The sequence below is a fragment of the Panthera pardus genome, unplaced genomic scaffold (assembly GCF_024362965.1).
Source record: "Panthera pardus isolate Hobbes unplaced genomic scaffold, ASM2436296v1 HiC_scaffold_26, whole genome shotgun sequence".
NCBI lineage: Eukaryota > Metazoa > Chordata > Mammalia > Carnivora > Felidae > Panthera > Panthera pardus.
Window position 1 is genome coordinate 11,164,622 of NW_026526832.1, and position 14,803 is coordinate 11,179,424.

The following is a 14,803-nucleotide window of genomic DNA, read 5'->3' on the forward strand; positions in this document are numbered from 1 at the left end:
TTAGTGTGTTGGGGGTCCTAAGACCACCCCATGTTTGATGATGCAGTAGGAGGAGTTAGCATATAGTCATGCTTATGGCTATGGTTTATTACAGCAACTGGATACAAAGCAAAATTTGCAGAGGGAAAAGGTACTTGGGGTGAAGTCTGGAGCAAACCAGGCTCAGGTTTCCAAGCGCCCATGCCCCATGAAGTCACACAGGAGCTGCTTGACTCCCCAACAATCTGTTTTGACAACACACATGAAATGTCTACCAGGGAATCTTCTCAGAGACTCAGTCCCCAAGGTTTTTATTGGGCCCTGATTGACGGGGTATGTCTGCCTAGCATGTTTCAAAAGCCCAGATGTTCAAAAGTCAGGCGGATGTTTGGCATAAACCATACTATTTGTACAAACAGGTTAGGCATAGTGAGCCACTTTTACCAGGAAATGGTGGGAACCCTCCTGAAACCCAGTTCTCTCAGATGCTAACAGAGGGCTAACCTGAATATCAGGCCTTACTAAGTATTCTCAGGCCTGCTATGTTAACTGTCTTTTGCATCTACAGAAATCATGAGAGCATAAGAAACATGTTTTATCAAAGAACAAGTATCAACATAGGAAATATTTTCAACCTCCAAGGATTAAATAATAATTAAATTATAAGTCAGTGCAATAATAAGATAGCATTTTTCTTTTATGAAACTGACCAGATTAAAAATAATGATTATAACTAGCGTTGGGAGAGGTATGAATAGAAGACAAATGTCTTACACTGCAGATAGGAAGAAATGTAAAGTCATACACATTTTTTGGATTTGTCAGTATTTTTTGTCAGCTTACCCTTTGACCTAGCAATTCCCCTTTTAGGAATTCATCCTCAATGAGTTAATCAATGTTCTCTTAATTCAGTGGTTTGCTATGTAGCTGTGAAAATTCATGTTATAGAAGTATAATTCCTGATATGGGAACATATTACCTGCTGCTAAGTGAAAATTAAGCTTCTGTGTCTAATTTCTCACTAATGTTCTCTTTCCTTGGAACCTTTTCTTTTGACTTTTCCTACTGTCTGAATTCCTTTCATTGTGGCTGTTTTCTGCAGACACCCCTCATTTGTCTTTGGAGTGACTCAACTAAAAGAGTCACTTTTCAGTTTCCATCCATCTGTCTCACTCTCTTCAAGGTTCAGAGGACCTTGACTTCGGAGACTTCGGAGCTCGCAGTATTCATTATTATTATTTTTTTTAATGTTTATTTATTCTTGAGATAGAGACAGAATATGAGCAGGGGAGGGGCAGAGAGAGAGAGGGAGACACAATCCCAAGCAGGCTCCAGGCTCCGAGCTGTGAGCACAGAGCCTGATGCAGGGCTTGAACTCACAGACCATGGCATCATGACCTGAGCCAAAGTCAGATGCTTAACCGACTGAGCCACCTGGGTTCCCCCACGGTGTTCATTCTTAAGGCTACCTTTTGTACAAGTTTTGCTGTTTATAAGAACAAAAAGATTTTCAGATAAAGCAAGACATTTACTATCTTATAACAATATTGTTTTTTTTTTTTTTTTAACGTTTATTTTTTTTGAGACAGAGAGAGACAGAGCATGAACGGGGGAGGGGCAGAGAGAGAGGGAGACACAGAATCAGAAGCAGGCTCCAGGCTCTGAGCCATCAGCCCAGAGCCCGACTCGGGGCTCGAACTCACGGACCGTGAGATCGTGACCTGAGCTGAAGTCGGACGCTTAACCGACTGAGCCACCCAGGCGCCCCTCACTATTGCTTTTAGTTGAAGTATAGGTAACATACAATGTTATGTTAGTTTCAGGGATACAACATAGAGATCCACAATTCTGTACATGATGAAGTGCTCACCATGATAAGTGTAGTCGCCATCTGTCATCATACGACATTATTACAATATTGTTGACTGTATTCCTTATTTGTACTTTTCATCCCTGTGACTTACTTTATAGCTTGAAGTTTGTGCCTCCTAATCCCCTTCACCTATTTTATCCATCTCGTCATTCAGTATTACTTTTGGATTGTATGTTTCTTGGAAAGGACTTTCCCAGTTTTTAAGTGTTTGTATAGTTTATAATCCATTTATGATTTGTGTTCTGGCTTTATAGATTTTTAAAAATCTGAACTATAAGACTGAATGAATTTCAATTTGTTCTTCCAACAAATATAGCAGTAATTATTTTTTAGGCCATTAAATTCAATCTCTAGAAATATATCTCTTTCCCACACTTTTTCTTTTTTACAATGAAATATATATCTATTTAGCATTCCCTAGAGATTTGTTTAAACTACCTCAGAATAATCAGTCTTAAAGATCAGATTTATTGTCAGATTAAATTCTAAACCTAAGGATATGTATGTAAACTGGAGAACATAAATTGTATGTGTAGCTAGCTTGTTTTGTTGTAATCCTGAATTTACATGTAAGCGTTGGTATTTAATGTAATTGTTACCTCTAGTGTGCAACAAAATCCTGTACAAGTTCATTTATAAAATTTGCTTTTCAGATGTCAGTCCTTTTGCACCTGGAGTTAGTTCTCGAAGTGATATCCATTGCCGGCACCAAGGTGTTAATATAACAGAAACTGGTCTTGAAGGGCTTCTTTTTGGAATGCTAGACCGGGAGACAGATAGAAAATTATGTTCTGATATTCACGATACTTTGGGGCATATGCTGTCATCACTGGCTGTAGAAAAACTTTCGCATTGGCTAATGCTTTGTAAAGATGTCCTGGCAGCTTCTAGTGGTATGTATTCAATATATAAAATATGTTCTTAAAATAGTGAATATTTTCCCTCTCGTATACTTTTGTATATGTAAATATATGGATACAAATACATAAAAAGATATATAGATACATAGATTTAAATTTGAGCTTGTATTTAAAAATACTAATACATTTTAATCTATAAATCCCTATATAAATGTTGAAGGTTAAATTACATTACAAAGTAATATGCTTTCTTTGATTTGGGGGAAACAGCTAAATTCAAATTAAATTTTCATGTATGAAAACCCCCAGTTACTCCGTAGTTCAACATAGTATGTAAAACCAGTGAAATATGTAAAAGGTTTTTATGTTACCCTTTGCTTGGTTTCTGATTGTTTTTTTTTTTTAACTTACCAATTCTACTGTTTTCAAAGGAATGAGAATTTAGTCCTTTTTTATTAGCAATCTTCTAACATGAATGCAAGTTCTAGAACATCATTTTTGCTATATGGAAATTTGTCATAATATGCTGTTTTTTTGTTACAGATATGAGCACTGCAACTCCCTTAAGTAGTGGAAAAGATGAGGAATCTGAGAAGAAAGATGAAATGGATGATGATACCATGTTCACCACACTAGGCGAAGAAGATAAATCAAAGCCCTTCGTGGCACCTCGCTGGGCCACTCGGGTGTTCGCTGCCGATTGCCTGTGCCGAATCATCAATTTGTGTGAGAATGCAGACCAGGCCCACTTTGATCTTGCGATGGCACGTTCTGCTAAACTACGAAACCCTACAAGTAAATTTAAAATCAGTACTTCTTCTATAGGTTTGAGATATTTTGCTGCTAGGTAACATGCTTTAGATTCTGCCTTTCATGTCTTGCATTCATGTGCCTTTTACCTTTGTTTTCTGTCCCCTAAACATACTACCCATCTTCTGCTTTGTATTGGGAAGATAAGTTGAAGAAAGTGGTTCAAAGGTATATGTCTACGTATCTTAAGGTAGATGTATCTTAATCATGTCCCCTCAGGATAATAATGACAGTAACTTACATATCCTTTGTACTTTGTCCTAGTTTTAGCACTTCAATGTAAAAGAGCAACGCTTTAAGGTGCATAAGCAAAGTGAATTTTGCAGTCCCCAGCCATGGAGAATGTCAGAATTCATGAATGCTATCATTCAATTCAACTCAAACTCTCAGATTTCAGAAATGCTGCTAGGTAGTTTGAAAAAAGTGAAAATTGTTGGTTACTGAAACCTGTCACTTTTTTATATTTTATGAGCTTTTTATATTCCATAATTCCCTGGATCCGATATTATAGGGAGTTTGCAAAGAAATCATCGCATCCAATATCCTCATTTTACAAATGAGAATCAGAGAAGCCGAGGGCAGTAAGAGAGTAATAGACTCTGTCTAGTAATTTGTTGTCTCTTCATTGCCCTGTCATTTTCTTACATATGTAAAGACAAACTGTATATGTTAGTAGTGTTGAAGTCTGTACATTAAAATGCCTTCCAGTTTGTTTTGTTACTAAATGCCTTTCAGTTTACTAGAGCTCACAAATGGATTAAAAAACAAAAGGTAAAACAGTACTCCCATGTATAGAATGTCAATCTGAAGGTACAGTTATCAGGAAAGCACAATTATCACGAGCACAGTGTCTTTATTCATGTCATTATTTATCAAATATTTACCAAATCCTGTTCTTTGCTACACATTGGGGATACAAAGAAAAAGAAAACAGAGTCCATATCCTTGAAGAATTTCTAGTCTAGAAGGCAAAAAGCCTTGTCTCAAACAATTACATGTCCCATAGTGGTATGACGGAGTATTTGGGGAACATAAAAAAAGTAGTGTTCATTTCCTGAAGAGCCAGGGAAGATCTCACAGAAAAGGTGATTTTGAAACTGGATTTTAAAGACAGAGAAAAGATTTTGCAGGTAGAAGAAGCTGGTTGCATTAGTGTTCTATTGCCGCTGTAAGAAAAGACCGCAAATTCAGTGGCCCAGATTATTTTATCCTATAGTTCTGTAGGTCAGAAAGTCCAACATGAGTCTCCCTGGCCTAAAATCAAGGTCCCAGCAGGGCTGCATCCCTTTCTGGAAGCTCTAGAGGAGTCTATTTTCTTCATAGCTTCTGTCAGCTGCCTGTATTCCTCGACTGGTGGCCCCCTCTCTCTGTCTTCGAAGCCAGCAACATTGACTGTCTCAGTGATCCACCTTTAGTTGTCACACTTCTCTCTGACTACAGCCAGAAGAGGTGCTCTGCTTTTAAGGCACATGTGATTAGATTGGGCCCACCTGTTAAATTTGGGATAATCTCCATGTACAAAGTCCCTTTAACATTCACAGCTCGTAGGGATTAGGGTGTAGAAATATTTGAGCACCATTATTCCGCCTACCGCACTGGTTTATTATAAGCAGAGAAAGTAAGAGAATTTGTAAAGGCACAGAAGTATGCATATTACATTTAAGGAAAGGTGAAGATCCTTAAGTTGGCTTTCCTTTCTTTGTGTTTAATTGTTTTTTCTCTCATTATTTGTATCTTGTCTTTTTCCCTGCATTCTCAGAGATCCTCACAAGGCTTCCCTTTATGTCATGGATATAATGTTTTACTGTTTTCTGCCCCCCATAGCGGATCTTAAGTCTTCTTTTATGTTTTTAGTTTTCGTTTAATTGTTTTGTCTTCTTCCTTCATCGTATCATATCATTTGGGCTCCTTATGATTTTCTGTTCTTATTCTATAGCAACCGTGACTTTGTGCATCCTGTCGAGATGCCAAGTGATTTTCTGTATTTTATTCTGATTTTTATAGAACATTATTTTTTAGGTGCATTTTATTTATTTTGAGAGAAAGAGTCCGCACATGTGAACGTACATGAATGGGGGAGGGGCAGAGAGAATCTCAAGCAGGCTCTGCGCAATCAGCAGGGAGCCTGATGTGGGGCTTGATCTCACGAACCATGAGATGATGATCTGAGTCTAAATCAAGAGTTGGACACTTAAGCGACTGAGCCACCCAGGTGTCCCCAGAAAATTATTTTTGAGATTAGTTCTTTCGGAATCTTCATAATCTTTCTTTTGCCTGGGTATATTTTTTTTCCACAGGCTTATTTGTTTATATATCCTTGAAAGGGTAGAGTGCGTATTTGGAATTTGCTCACATTGTGTGTGGGTGGATTGCCCGTATTCTCTGTCTTTGTTAACTGGGTGCTTCACATTGGTAGCTGGATGGTGAGCTGATATAACAGCTCTCCAACCTAGATTTCAGTATCTGACATGCTTTGTTCTGCTGGACTGAAAGAGGATCCTTTCTAGTTCCCATTGCCTGCCGTCCTGAACAGTAATGTCAGTGTGTATGAAAAGTTACAGATCAAATAAATGTGCTATCCAGGCTCTTCCTGTATCATCCTTATCTCCCTTTGCATGCACTGTGCTTTTGTTGTACGGAACTACCAGTCCCAGAATATAATAAACCTCTAACCGTGACTTTGTGCATCCTGTTGAGATGCCAAGTGATTTTCTGTATTTTATTCTGATTTTTATAGAACATTATTTTTTAGGTGCATTTTATTTATTTTGAGAGAAAGAGTCCACACGTGAACGCACATGAATGGGGGAGGGGCAGAGAGAATCTCAAGCAGGCTCTGCACTTGAGAGGCTCTAACAGTCCCCTAATTCCCCATTTTAGAATTTCTGCCCCATGTCCCTTCCCACTCCCCTGCTTTAGGAGTTCATCTCCTAGGATTTGGAAAAAAGAGGTCTTGATTTAAGAAAAGTTGGAGGTAGAGAATTGTGTAGAGAAGCGATAGCACTTTCATTTAGGAATTATTGCCTACTTTTTCGTTGTGAGAGTGCTGTCATTCTAGACCTTTTTAATTAGGTGGCAGAGAGTAACAGAGGAGTAATGGGCCTTTTAATTTACTTCTGGGTTGGCATAATATGAATAGGCCCATTTTAAGCGAGTTCCATCTACCTTGGAAATTTCCTCCCAACTTCTGGCAGCATTTCATTATTCCTGATTTTTATTGGTGGAATGTTTTTGTTTCCCTGAGGTGAGGAAGCACTGTGGGCTTCTGACTAAATGTTCTTTTTCTCTCTCCTCTGTTCCTCTTCCCCAAACCAATAGATATTCTTTTTTAAACTTAAGATTCTGAAATAAGAATTTTAGGTAGGCACAGGAAAAAATTAGAAGAACTTGTCTTACAACCTTCACAATAAGAATAACAGCAAAAACCTGTTTAAATAGGAGCTGTTTGGGAATCAGGCTGAAACACAGACTTGCCACTTCTTCAAAAAGACTTTGAGAGTCTTGCAGCAGCCTGAAGAACTTTAGAGTACTTGAGCTTGATAAATTATTTAGATAATTTTAGTTGCTATGTCTTTAAGATCACCAATCTTTTCCTCTTTGGCACTAATCCCTAATAATCTTATCCAATTTATCTTTCATTTCCAATATATATATTTTCTAATTTTTACAAGTCCCATTTGTGGTTTTCTCTTTTATTTCTGTCTTCATTATGCTCGGGCTTTCCTTTTCTTTCTTGAATATAGGCAACATGTTTATAATAAACTTGTTTTAGGCTGCCTGTCTGTTAATTTCATCACCCTTTCATTTCTGAATCTGTTTCTATTCACTGAATTTTTTCCCTTGTTATGAAATATATTTTCCTGCTTCTTTGCATCCCTGGTAATTTTTTTTATTACATGCCAGATATTGCAAATTTTATGGTAGTAGTGCTGGATTTTGTTGTATTCCTTTAAATAGTATTACACTTTGTTCTGGGATATAGTTAAATTACCTGCTATCTTTTGAATACTTTGAGACTTGCATTTAAGCTTTGTTTGGGCAGATCTGGAGCAGCCTTTATTCTAAAAGGAAAAAGTCTTCTCCTTCCTACGTCTTACCTTGCAAAAGTCTTTTCCATAAAGTAGAAGTTGAGAAACTACTGCCTACAGTCTAAATCCAGCCCATAACCTTTTTTTTTAAATGAAGTTTTATTGGAACACAGCACGCCCATTTATATACACATGGACTGTGACTACTTTCATTCTGCAACACCAGAGTTGAGTAGTTGTGTTAGAAATTATATGGCCATGGATGCTTGGGTGGCTCAGCAGGTTAAGCGTACGACTTCGGCTCAGGTCATGATCTCGCACTTCGTGGGTTTGAGCCCCGCGTCAGGCTCTGTGCTGACAGCTCAGAGCCTGGAGCCTGCTTCGGATTCTGTGTCTCCCTCTCTTTCTGTTCCTCCCCTGCTCACGCTCTGTCTCTCTCTCAAAAATAAATAAAGATTAAAAAAATAAAAAATAAAAAATAAAAAGAAATTATATGGCCAGGAAAGCCAAAACTATTTACTATCTAGTTCTTTACAGAAAAAAAAAAAAAATCTGCCGACCCCATTCTAAAGAATTATAAACTCCTTTGGGGAAAGTTAGGATAATCAGTTACTTTGCTTCAAATGTTGTCGTATAATAATGTCATCTATTTTACCATACTGTGTAAAAGGTTTACCAATGTTCTTGAGAAATTATGATAGATAAGCTTTCTTGAAAGTGTATCTTTGTTATTTTTAAACACAGTGAAATGTATGGAATGTAAGTGCTTTTTTATTTTTTTATTTTTTATTTATTTTTTAATTTTTTAAACATTTATTTATTATTGAGAGACAGAGAGACACAGAGAATGAGCAGGGGAGGGGTAGAGAGAGGGGGAGACACAGAATCCGAAGCAGGCTCCAGGCTCTGAGCTGTCAGCACAGAGCCTGATGCGGGGCTCGAACTCACAGACTGTGAGATCATGACCTGAGTCGAAGTCGGTCACCCAACCGACTGAGCCACCCAGGCGCCCCCATAAGTGCTTTTTTAAAGAAGTTTATTTCATTTCATATTAAACCTATTTGGGCAGAAATTTTCCTTTTTGCCGTCTATTTTATTTTTAGATGACCTGTTGGTACTTCATCTCTCTGACCTGATTCGCATGGCCTTCATGGCTGCAACAGATCATAGTAACCAGCTGCGGATGGCTGGGCTCCAAGCACTTGAAGACATTATCAAGAAGTTTGCATCTGTGCCTGAGCCAGAATTTCCAGGCCAAGTGATTCTGGAGCAGTATCAAGCTAATGTGAGTGAGATACTCTGTTTACTTAAAAACTTAAAATTGATTCTTTGTGTGGTGAGTAAGGGGACAAGGATTCCCTGGAGAAATGTCTTTGGAGCTTCAACTATATGTCTTTATTCCCATTGTCTGTTGCATAGTTGAATCCCACAGTTGAAGAAACCATAGGATAAAACTATTTTTAAGTTATGATAGCGTATTCATGATAAAACTAGAATAGAAATCGCAGGCTAGCTTTTCAGTCTTGTGTTTAGATGTTTAGCCATGCCATTTAAAAGATAAAAGGACATTCAAAGAGTGTTGTGGATTTGCTGACATTACTTTTATATGTCAAGACTTGATAAGCATTTTTAAAAATACAAAGGGCAACTTTGTACGCTGAAGGATAACTTTTAATAATAGCAGTTAAAAATATTACTGAAAGAATTATATACCTTCAAAAATATTTTTATTTTGTTCTAAACAGAGATACTTTTCTCTCCTGAGATTTATAACTTTGTTTTCTTCGCCTGAGGCACAATAGATATAATCCTGGTAATGATGGGTTATATGAAGACAAAGTTAGCAAGGAAAGAATACACATTTTTTTTTTTTACTGTGATCAAAATCTTAGCTTCAGATACACAACACCTTATCTAAAAGCTATACTCAAACATACATAAAATTAAAAAGTACGAATAATTTTTAATCCATTGTTTTTCCATCATAAGTACTGGTGAGGAAGTTATAGCTTCTAGCCCAGCTGGCTATAGAAAATCCATATTCAACTATTTACTCCCAAATACCCAACCTATCAAAATGAAGGTTTGTTGTTCTGTTTTGCTTTATTTTGACTTTTTATTTAGAAATAATTTTAAACGTACAGAAAAATTATAAGAATAGTACAAAAAACTGTCTTATGCCCTTTACTCATATTTACCAATGGTTATTTTTGCCTCATTTGCTTTAGCATTGATTTTATATTTCTCTCTCTTTATACACACATTTTTTTTTTTCTAAACCATTTACAGATAAATTATTTAAATCATGTACCTTTACCTTTGAATACTTCAGTCTGTATTTCCAAAGGACAGGAACATTGTCTAACATAGCCACAGAACAGTTCTCAACTTCAGGAAATTCAACATTGATATATTACTTCTATATAGTCTGTCATATTCCACTTTTATCAGTCAAGCCGGTAATCTCTTTTATAGTATATTCTCTTCTACCTTCAGTACAGGATCCAGCACCAGCTCTGTGATTAGTTGATGATTGTACCACCAATACTGCAATTAGTTGCCATGTGTGTTTAGTCACAGAGAGGGACTCAATCCATTTCCAAATGGCTACTGATAATATCTTAGTGACTGACTCTTGTGTAAGGGAAGATGTCTCAAATTAGGAGTTGAATATATCTAATTCCTTGTTCAGTTCATGCACATTAAATTTAGTATATCTAAAAATCAATGACTGGGTTGGCTTATTAAAACTAAAGTTCATGGGGTACCCAGGTGGCTCAGTTGGTTAAGTGGCTGACTCTTGATTTCAGGTCAGGTCATAATCTCACAGTTGGTGAGTTTGAACCCCACATTGGGCTCTGTGTTTATGCTTCAGATCCTGTCTCCCTCTCTCTGCCCCTCCCCTGCTCGTACTCACTCTCTCTCTCAAAAATAAATAAATGTAAAAAAAAAAATATTTTTGAAAGCTAAAGCTAATATTCCTTTACTTATTACTGTAACAATGGTACACAAATGAATATTTCTTGAGAATCCTTCTCTGAAAGCACCTCTTTTTGAGGTAAAATGGCTTCTAAGGTCTTTAAATGACTATGTGAATTTTTAGTATTACTCAGTTATTTAAAGGAGTTGATCCAGTTATATGAGATTCACCCATGAGGTAAATACTGTTAGAAATACATTCAGGAGGGGCGCCTGGGTGGCTCAGTCGGTTGGGCGTCCAGCTTGGACTCAGGTCATGGATCTTACACTCACAGGTTCAAGCCCTGCATCAGGCTTTGTGCTGACAGCTCAGAGCCTGGAGCCTTGCTTCAGATTCAGTGTCTCCCTCTCTCTCTGCCCCTCCCCCACTCGCACTCTGTCTCTTTCTTTCAAAATAAATAAACATAATAAAAAAAATTTTTTTAAAGAAATACATTCAGGAAAATATAGACAGAATAAAAAAGAATAGCAGTTTTCTGTTATCTCTAGGAGCCTGTGGCTTTGTCAGAAAATCTTGTTTACTATTAAACAAAAACAAAGGAAAAAGAAACAAGATTAATTGCCTCTTTGGTATAGCATTCATACAGATTTGATAATGATTATAACCTCCTGGAAAGCAAAAGAAAAACGGTATGTTTGAGTTTATTGTAACTGAGAAGAGAGATAAGGGAGATGTGATAAAAAGGAAAGTAACAATGATGTATTTTGTGTGTTTTCATCTCCAAGGACACAAGAGGCTTTATGTTTACCACGTATCTTTAAAACAAAACGCTCATATTCATTTTTTTTTTTTTTTTTTAGGTGGGAGCTGCTCTAAGACCAGCCTTTTCACAAGATACCCCATCAGACATAATAGCAAAAGCTTGCCAGGTAAGAAGAAAAATAGGGTTTTCTATAGTTACCTTCTTTTTTTTTTAAATTTTTTTAATTTTTTTATTTTTTTTAACGTTTATTTATTTTTGAAACAGACAGACACAGCACGAACAGGGGAGGGTCAGAGAGAGGGAGACACAGAATCGGAAACAGGCTTCAGGCTCTGAGCTGTCAGCACAGAGCCCGACGCGGGGCTCAAACACACAGACTGCGAGATCATGACCTGAGCCGAAGTTGGACACGTAACTGACTGAACCACCCAGGCGCTCCTATAGTTACCTTCTTTAAGTTAATAGATGCCTTAGAATTTCACCTCCAAGAAAGAAGAGGGAAAAATCAAATAATATTTGTTTTTTATCTTGAAAACACAATAGTGACAGTTTCCTTTTTTATTCTGTATCAAATGATGAAGTAGTAACTTAGTCGCATCCCTTTTTTTGTCATAGCTGAGGAGATGACTTTGGGATACATAGCTTTTATATTATCCAGAAGTAAACAGAGGTATGAAAATCATAAAAACAACTAAAAACTAAAGTAAGATTACAAAATAATTAAATAATGTATTATTAATGATAATTAGGTAATAGAAAATTGTTGGGGGGCATCAGGGTGGCTCAGTCGGTTAGGCATCTGACTCTTGATTTCAGCTCAGGCCATGATATTATGGTTAGAGAGATTAGACCCCATGTTAGGCTCTGGGCTGAGAGTGGGCAGAGACTGATTGGGAGCCCCTCTCCTCTCTTCCCCTCCCCCATGCTCTATCTCAAAAATAAATAAACTTAAAAAATAAACATAAAAGAAGATTTTTTTTTAATTAAAAAAACTTTTTTAATGTTTATTTTTAAGAGTGAGAGACCGAGCACAAGCTGGGGAGGGACAGAGAGAAAGCACGAACCCACAAACCGGGAGATCATGACCTGAGCTGAAGTCGGAAGCTTAACCGACTGAACCACCCAGGCACCCCCAAAAAAGACTTTTTTCATCACAAGTTTTGAAAAATTTACAAGTTTCTGGGAATCACTTATCCTAAAGAGAATTTAACAATATGGAAATTTAACTGTAAAATTAATTGCAGGGGAATTGTTCTAACATTATTACATTTGAAAAGAGTCACAAAAGCAAGCACTTATATTCCTACACTTTTAATAAATTCCTCTTTTTCATGCCTCATTCTGAAAAACGATTCATGCACTAAACTCCCGTGTTTCAGGAAATCCAATTCTTTTTTTTTTTTAATGTTTATTATTTCTTTTTGAGGGAGCCAGACCGACAGCCGAGTTGGGGAGGGGCAGAGAGAGAGGGAGACAGAATCCGAAGCAGGCTTCAGGCTCTGAGCTGTCAGCACAGAGCCCAATATGGGACTCGAACCCACAAACTGTAAAATCATGACCTGAACCGAAGTTGGATGCTCAACCAACTGAGCCACCCAGGAGCCCCCGGGAAATCAGAGTCTTTATCTGCTTTCCTAAAGATAGAAGAGAGGCAACCCTCTCCTTCCCAGTTTTCTGGAGTATGGGTTTGGGTCCATCATTATTGCTTAGAATCCATAATCAAGCTGTGACCTCTAGAAAGAGAATGTTCTGCTGTTTGCAATGGTAAGTGTGAAGTTCTTACTGTGTTCTCTCTGTGGCTGAATGGGTTTGCCTCTAGAGCCTGGAGCCTGCTTCAGATTCTGTGTCTTTCTGTCTCTCTGCCCCTCCCCTACTCACTCACTCTCTGCCTCTCAAAAAAAATGAATAAACATTAAAAAAATTTTAAAAAGAAAAGAGAAGTCTGTGGATCATGATACAAACCTCAGAGTTAGAGGAGGCCGTTTTGTTTGGGATACCAACAGACAATCAGAAATCATAGTTATGTATAAATAAATGTATCATGGTGATGTTTTAAAGCATAGTATTTAAGCAGAAGAATCATACAAAGCTCCTGTTCATAGAAAAGCAAAGGCTATTCAGATTTCATCTTGTGGATGAGTACTATGAAAATTTCCTCTTACTGAATTTGCCTTCAACGTCTTATTCTTTATGTGGCTGTAGCTGCTTTTTCTATAAGAAGTTTCTCCTTATCTAGAGGCAGGCTTAAGTTTTGACCTCCTATCCGTCTGTTTCTTGAAGGAAACCTGGTTTTGAAACAAATGGAACAGTGGGTTGCAAATTCCTTTTCCTTAAAGAAAAGTAAGGAGTTGGCTTTGGACAGGTCATGAAACATTGCATCCCACCTTATTTACTGGAATAGATGTTATGTTAAACCTGAAAATCAGGATAATTTTTTATTACAGGAAGACTCAAGTGGAACACACATGTGGACAAGTAATCAATGGCTTAATAAAAAAATCATTTAAATCAGCCTAGCAATCTTAAACATAATATATACTTTATCTTATTTCAGATTAAAATTTATAAATGTACATTCACGCACCCCTCCTTTGATGTAAGGCCAAGGTCTTTTCTCTGAAAATGATTTTGCTGATTCAGTGCTGCTCTGCCTTTCTTGATAAACCAAACCTATAATGCAGTACCTGCAATATCTAGTTTCATCTTCTTTAAAGTGGAAGAGATAATCAATGTTTTTACAAATTAAACTTTGTGCCAAATCCTCAGTGTTTAGTTTCCCCCAACTTTTAGTTGTATTTCTACCTCAAGAGAAATGTGTATCAGATCTCTTCAATATGTTGCTCAGTTTCCTAAAGAATAGCAACTCTATTTTCATAATCATATTTAAAATCTTTCTACTCCAAGTTTCATTATATTTCCAACAATATTTTGACTGGCATTTTATTTTGCCATCAATATGTTCATAATTAATAACAATCAATTTTAAAATGTCGTTTTTAATTTTTATTAAACTTAGTTCTGAATTCTGGGAGGATAAGATTATAAGAGAATAAAATGATTTACATAAATATTTATTCTCAGCTTAAAAAAATTTTAAATATAGAAACATAATCCATTAATTATGATTTAATATCCAAACGCTCTGAAAAACAAAAGCTTTTTCATTATTTATTTGCTGGTGAAACCTGAGCTGACTGTCCTCATTTGTCTTGATGTGAAGCTGAGTGGGGCTAGAGTATTGATCCGTCCCTCTTACTGTGATTCGTACTGCATTTCACGACAGAAGTGTCCTTCTGTTAATTGGGGGGGTGCTGCCACACGTCTTGCTTGACGTATTTCTTAGTGAGGTTCACTGGCCGTACTACCTTTCATCAAAAAGTTGTGAATTGTGACCCACATCTTGACCCAAAGATTTCAGGTAATCAGAACGTGAGGACTTGTAATTGTGGAGTAAAGGTGGCACTACCAGGCCACCCCTTACTTCTTGACATTCTTCCCTTGGCTCCAGTGTGACCGCACTTGCCTGGTTTTTCTTTTGTTTTTCTGGAATTGTCTTTTCAATTTCTTTCA

The 14,803-nt window shown here is 37.0% G+C and overlaps 1 protein-coding gene across 3 annotated transcripts in view; it reads left to right on the top strand.

Annotated features, from left to right (window-relative positions):
- HEATR5B (HEAT repeat containing 5B) overlaps positions 1 to 14,803 on the top strand; it is a 98,814-nt gene that overhangs the window by 54,378 nt on the left and 29,633 nt on the right. For all 3 annotated transcript variants that reach the window (XM_019447361.2, XM_053891002.1, XM_019447367.2), the window contains exons 23-26: positions 2,506 to 2,745; positions 3,256 to 3,507; positions 8,654 to 8,835; positions 11,331 to 11,399. In XM_019447361.2, coding sequence (XP_019302906.1) covers positions 2,506 to 2,745; positions 3,256 to 3,507; positions 8,654 to 8,835; positions 11,331 to 11,399 — 743 coding nt within the window. The remainder of the gene's footprint in view (positions 1 to 2,505; positions 2,746 to 3,255; positions 3,508 to 8,653; positions 8,836 to 11,330; positions 11,400 to 14,803) is intronic.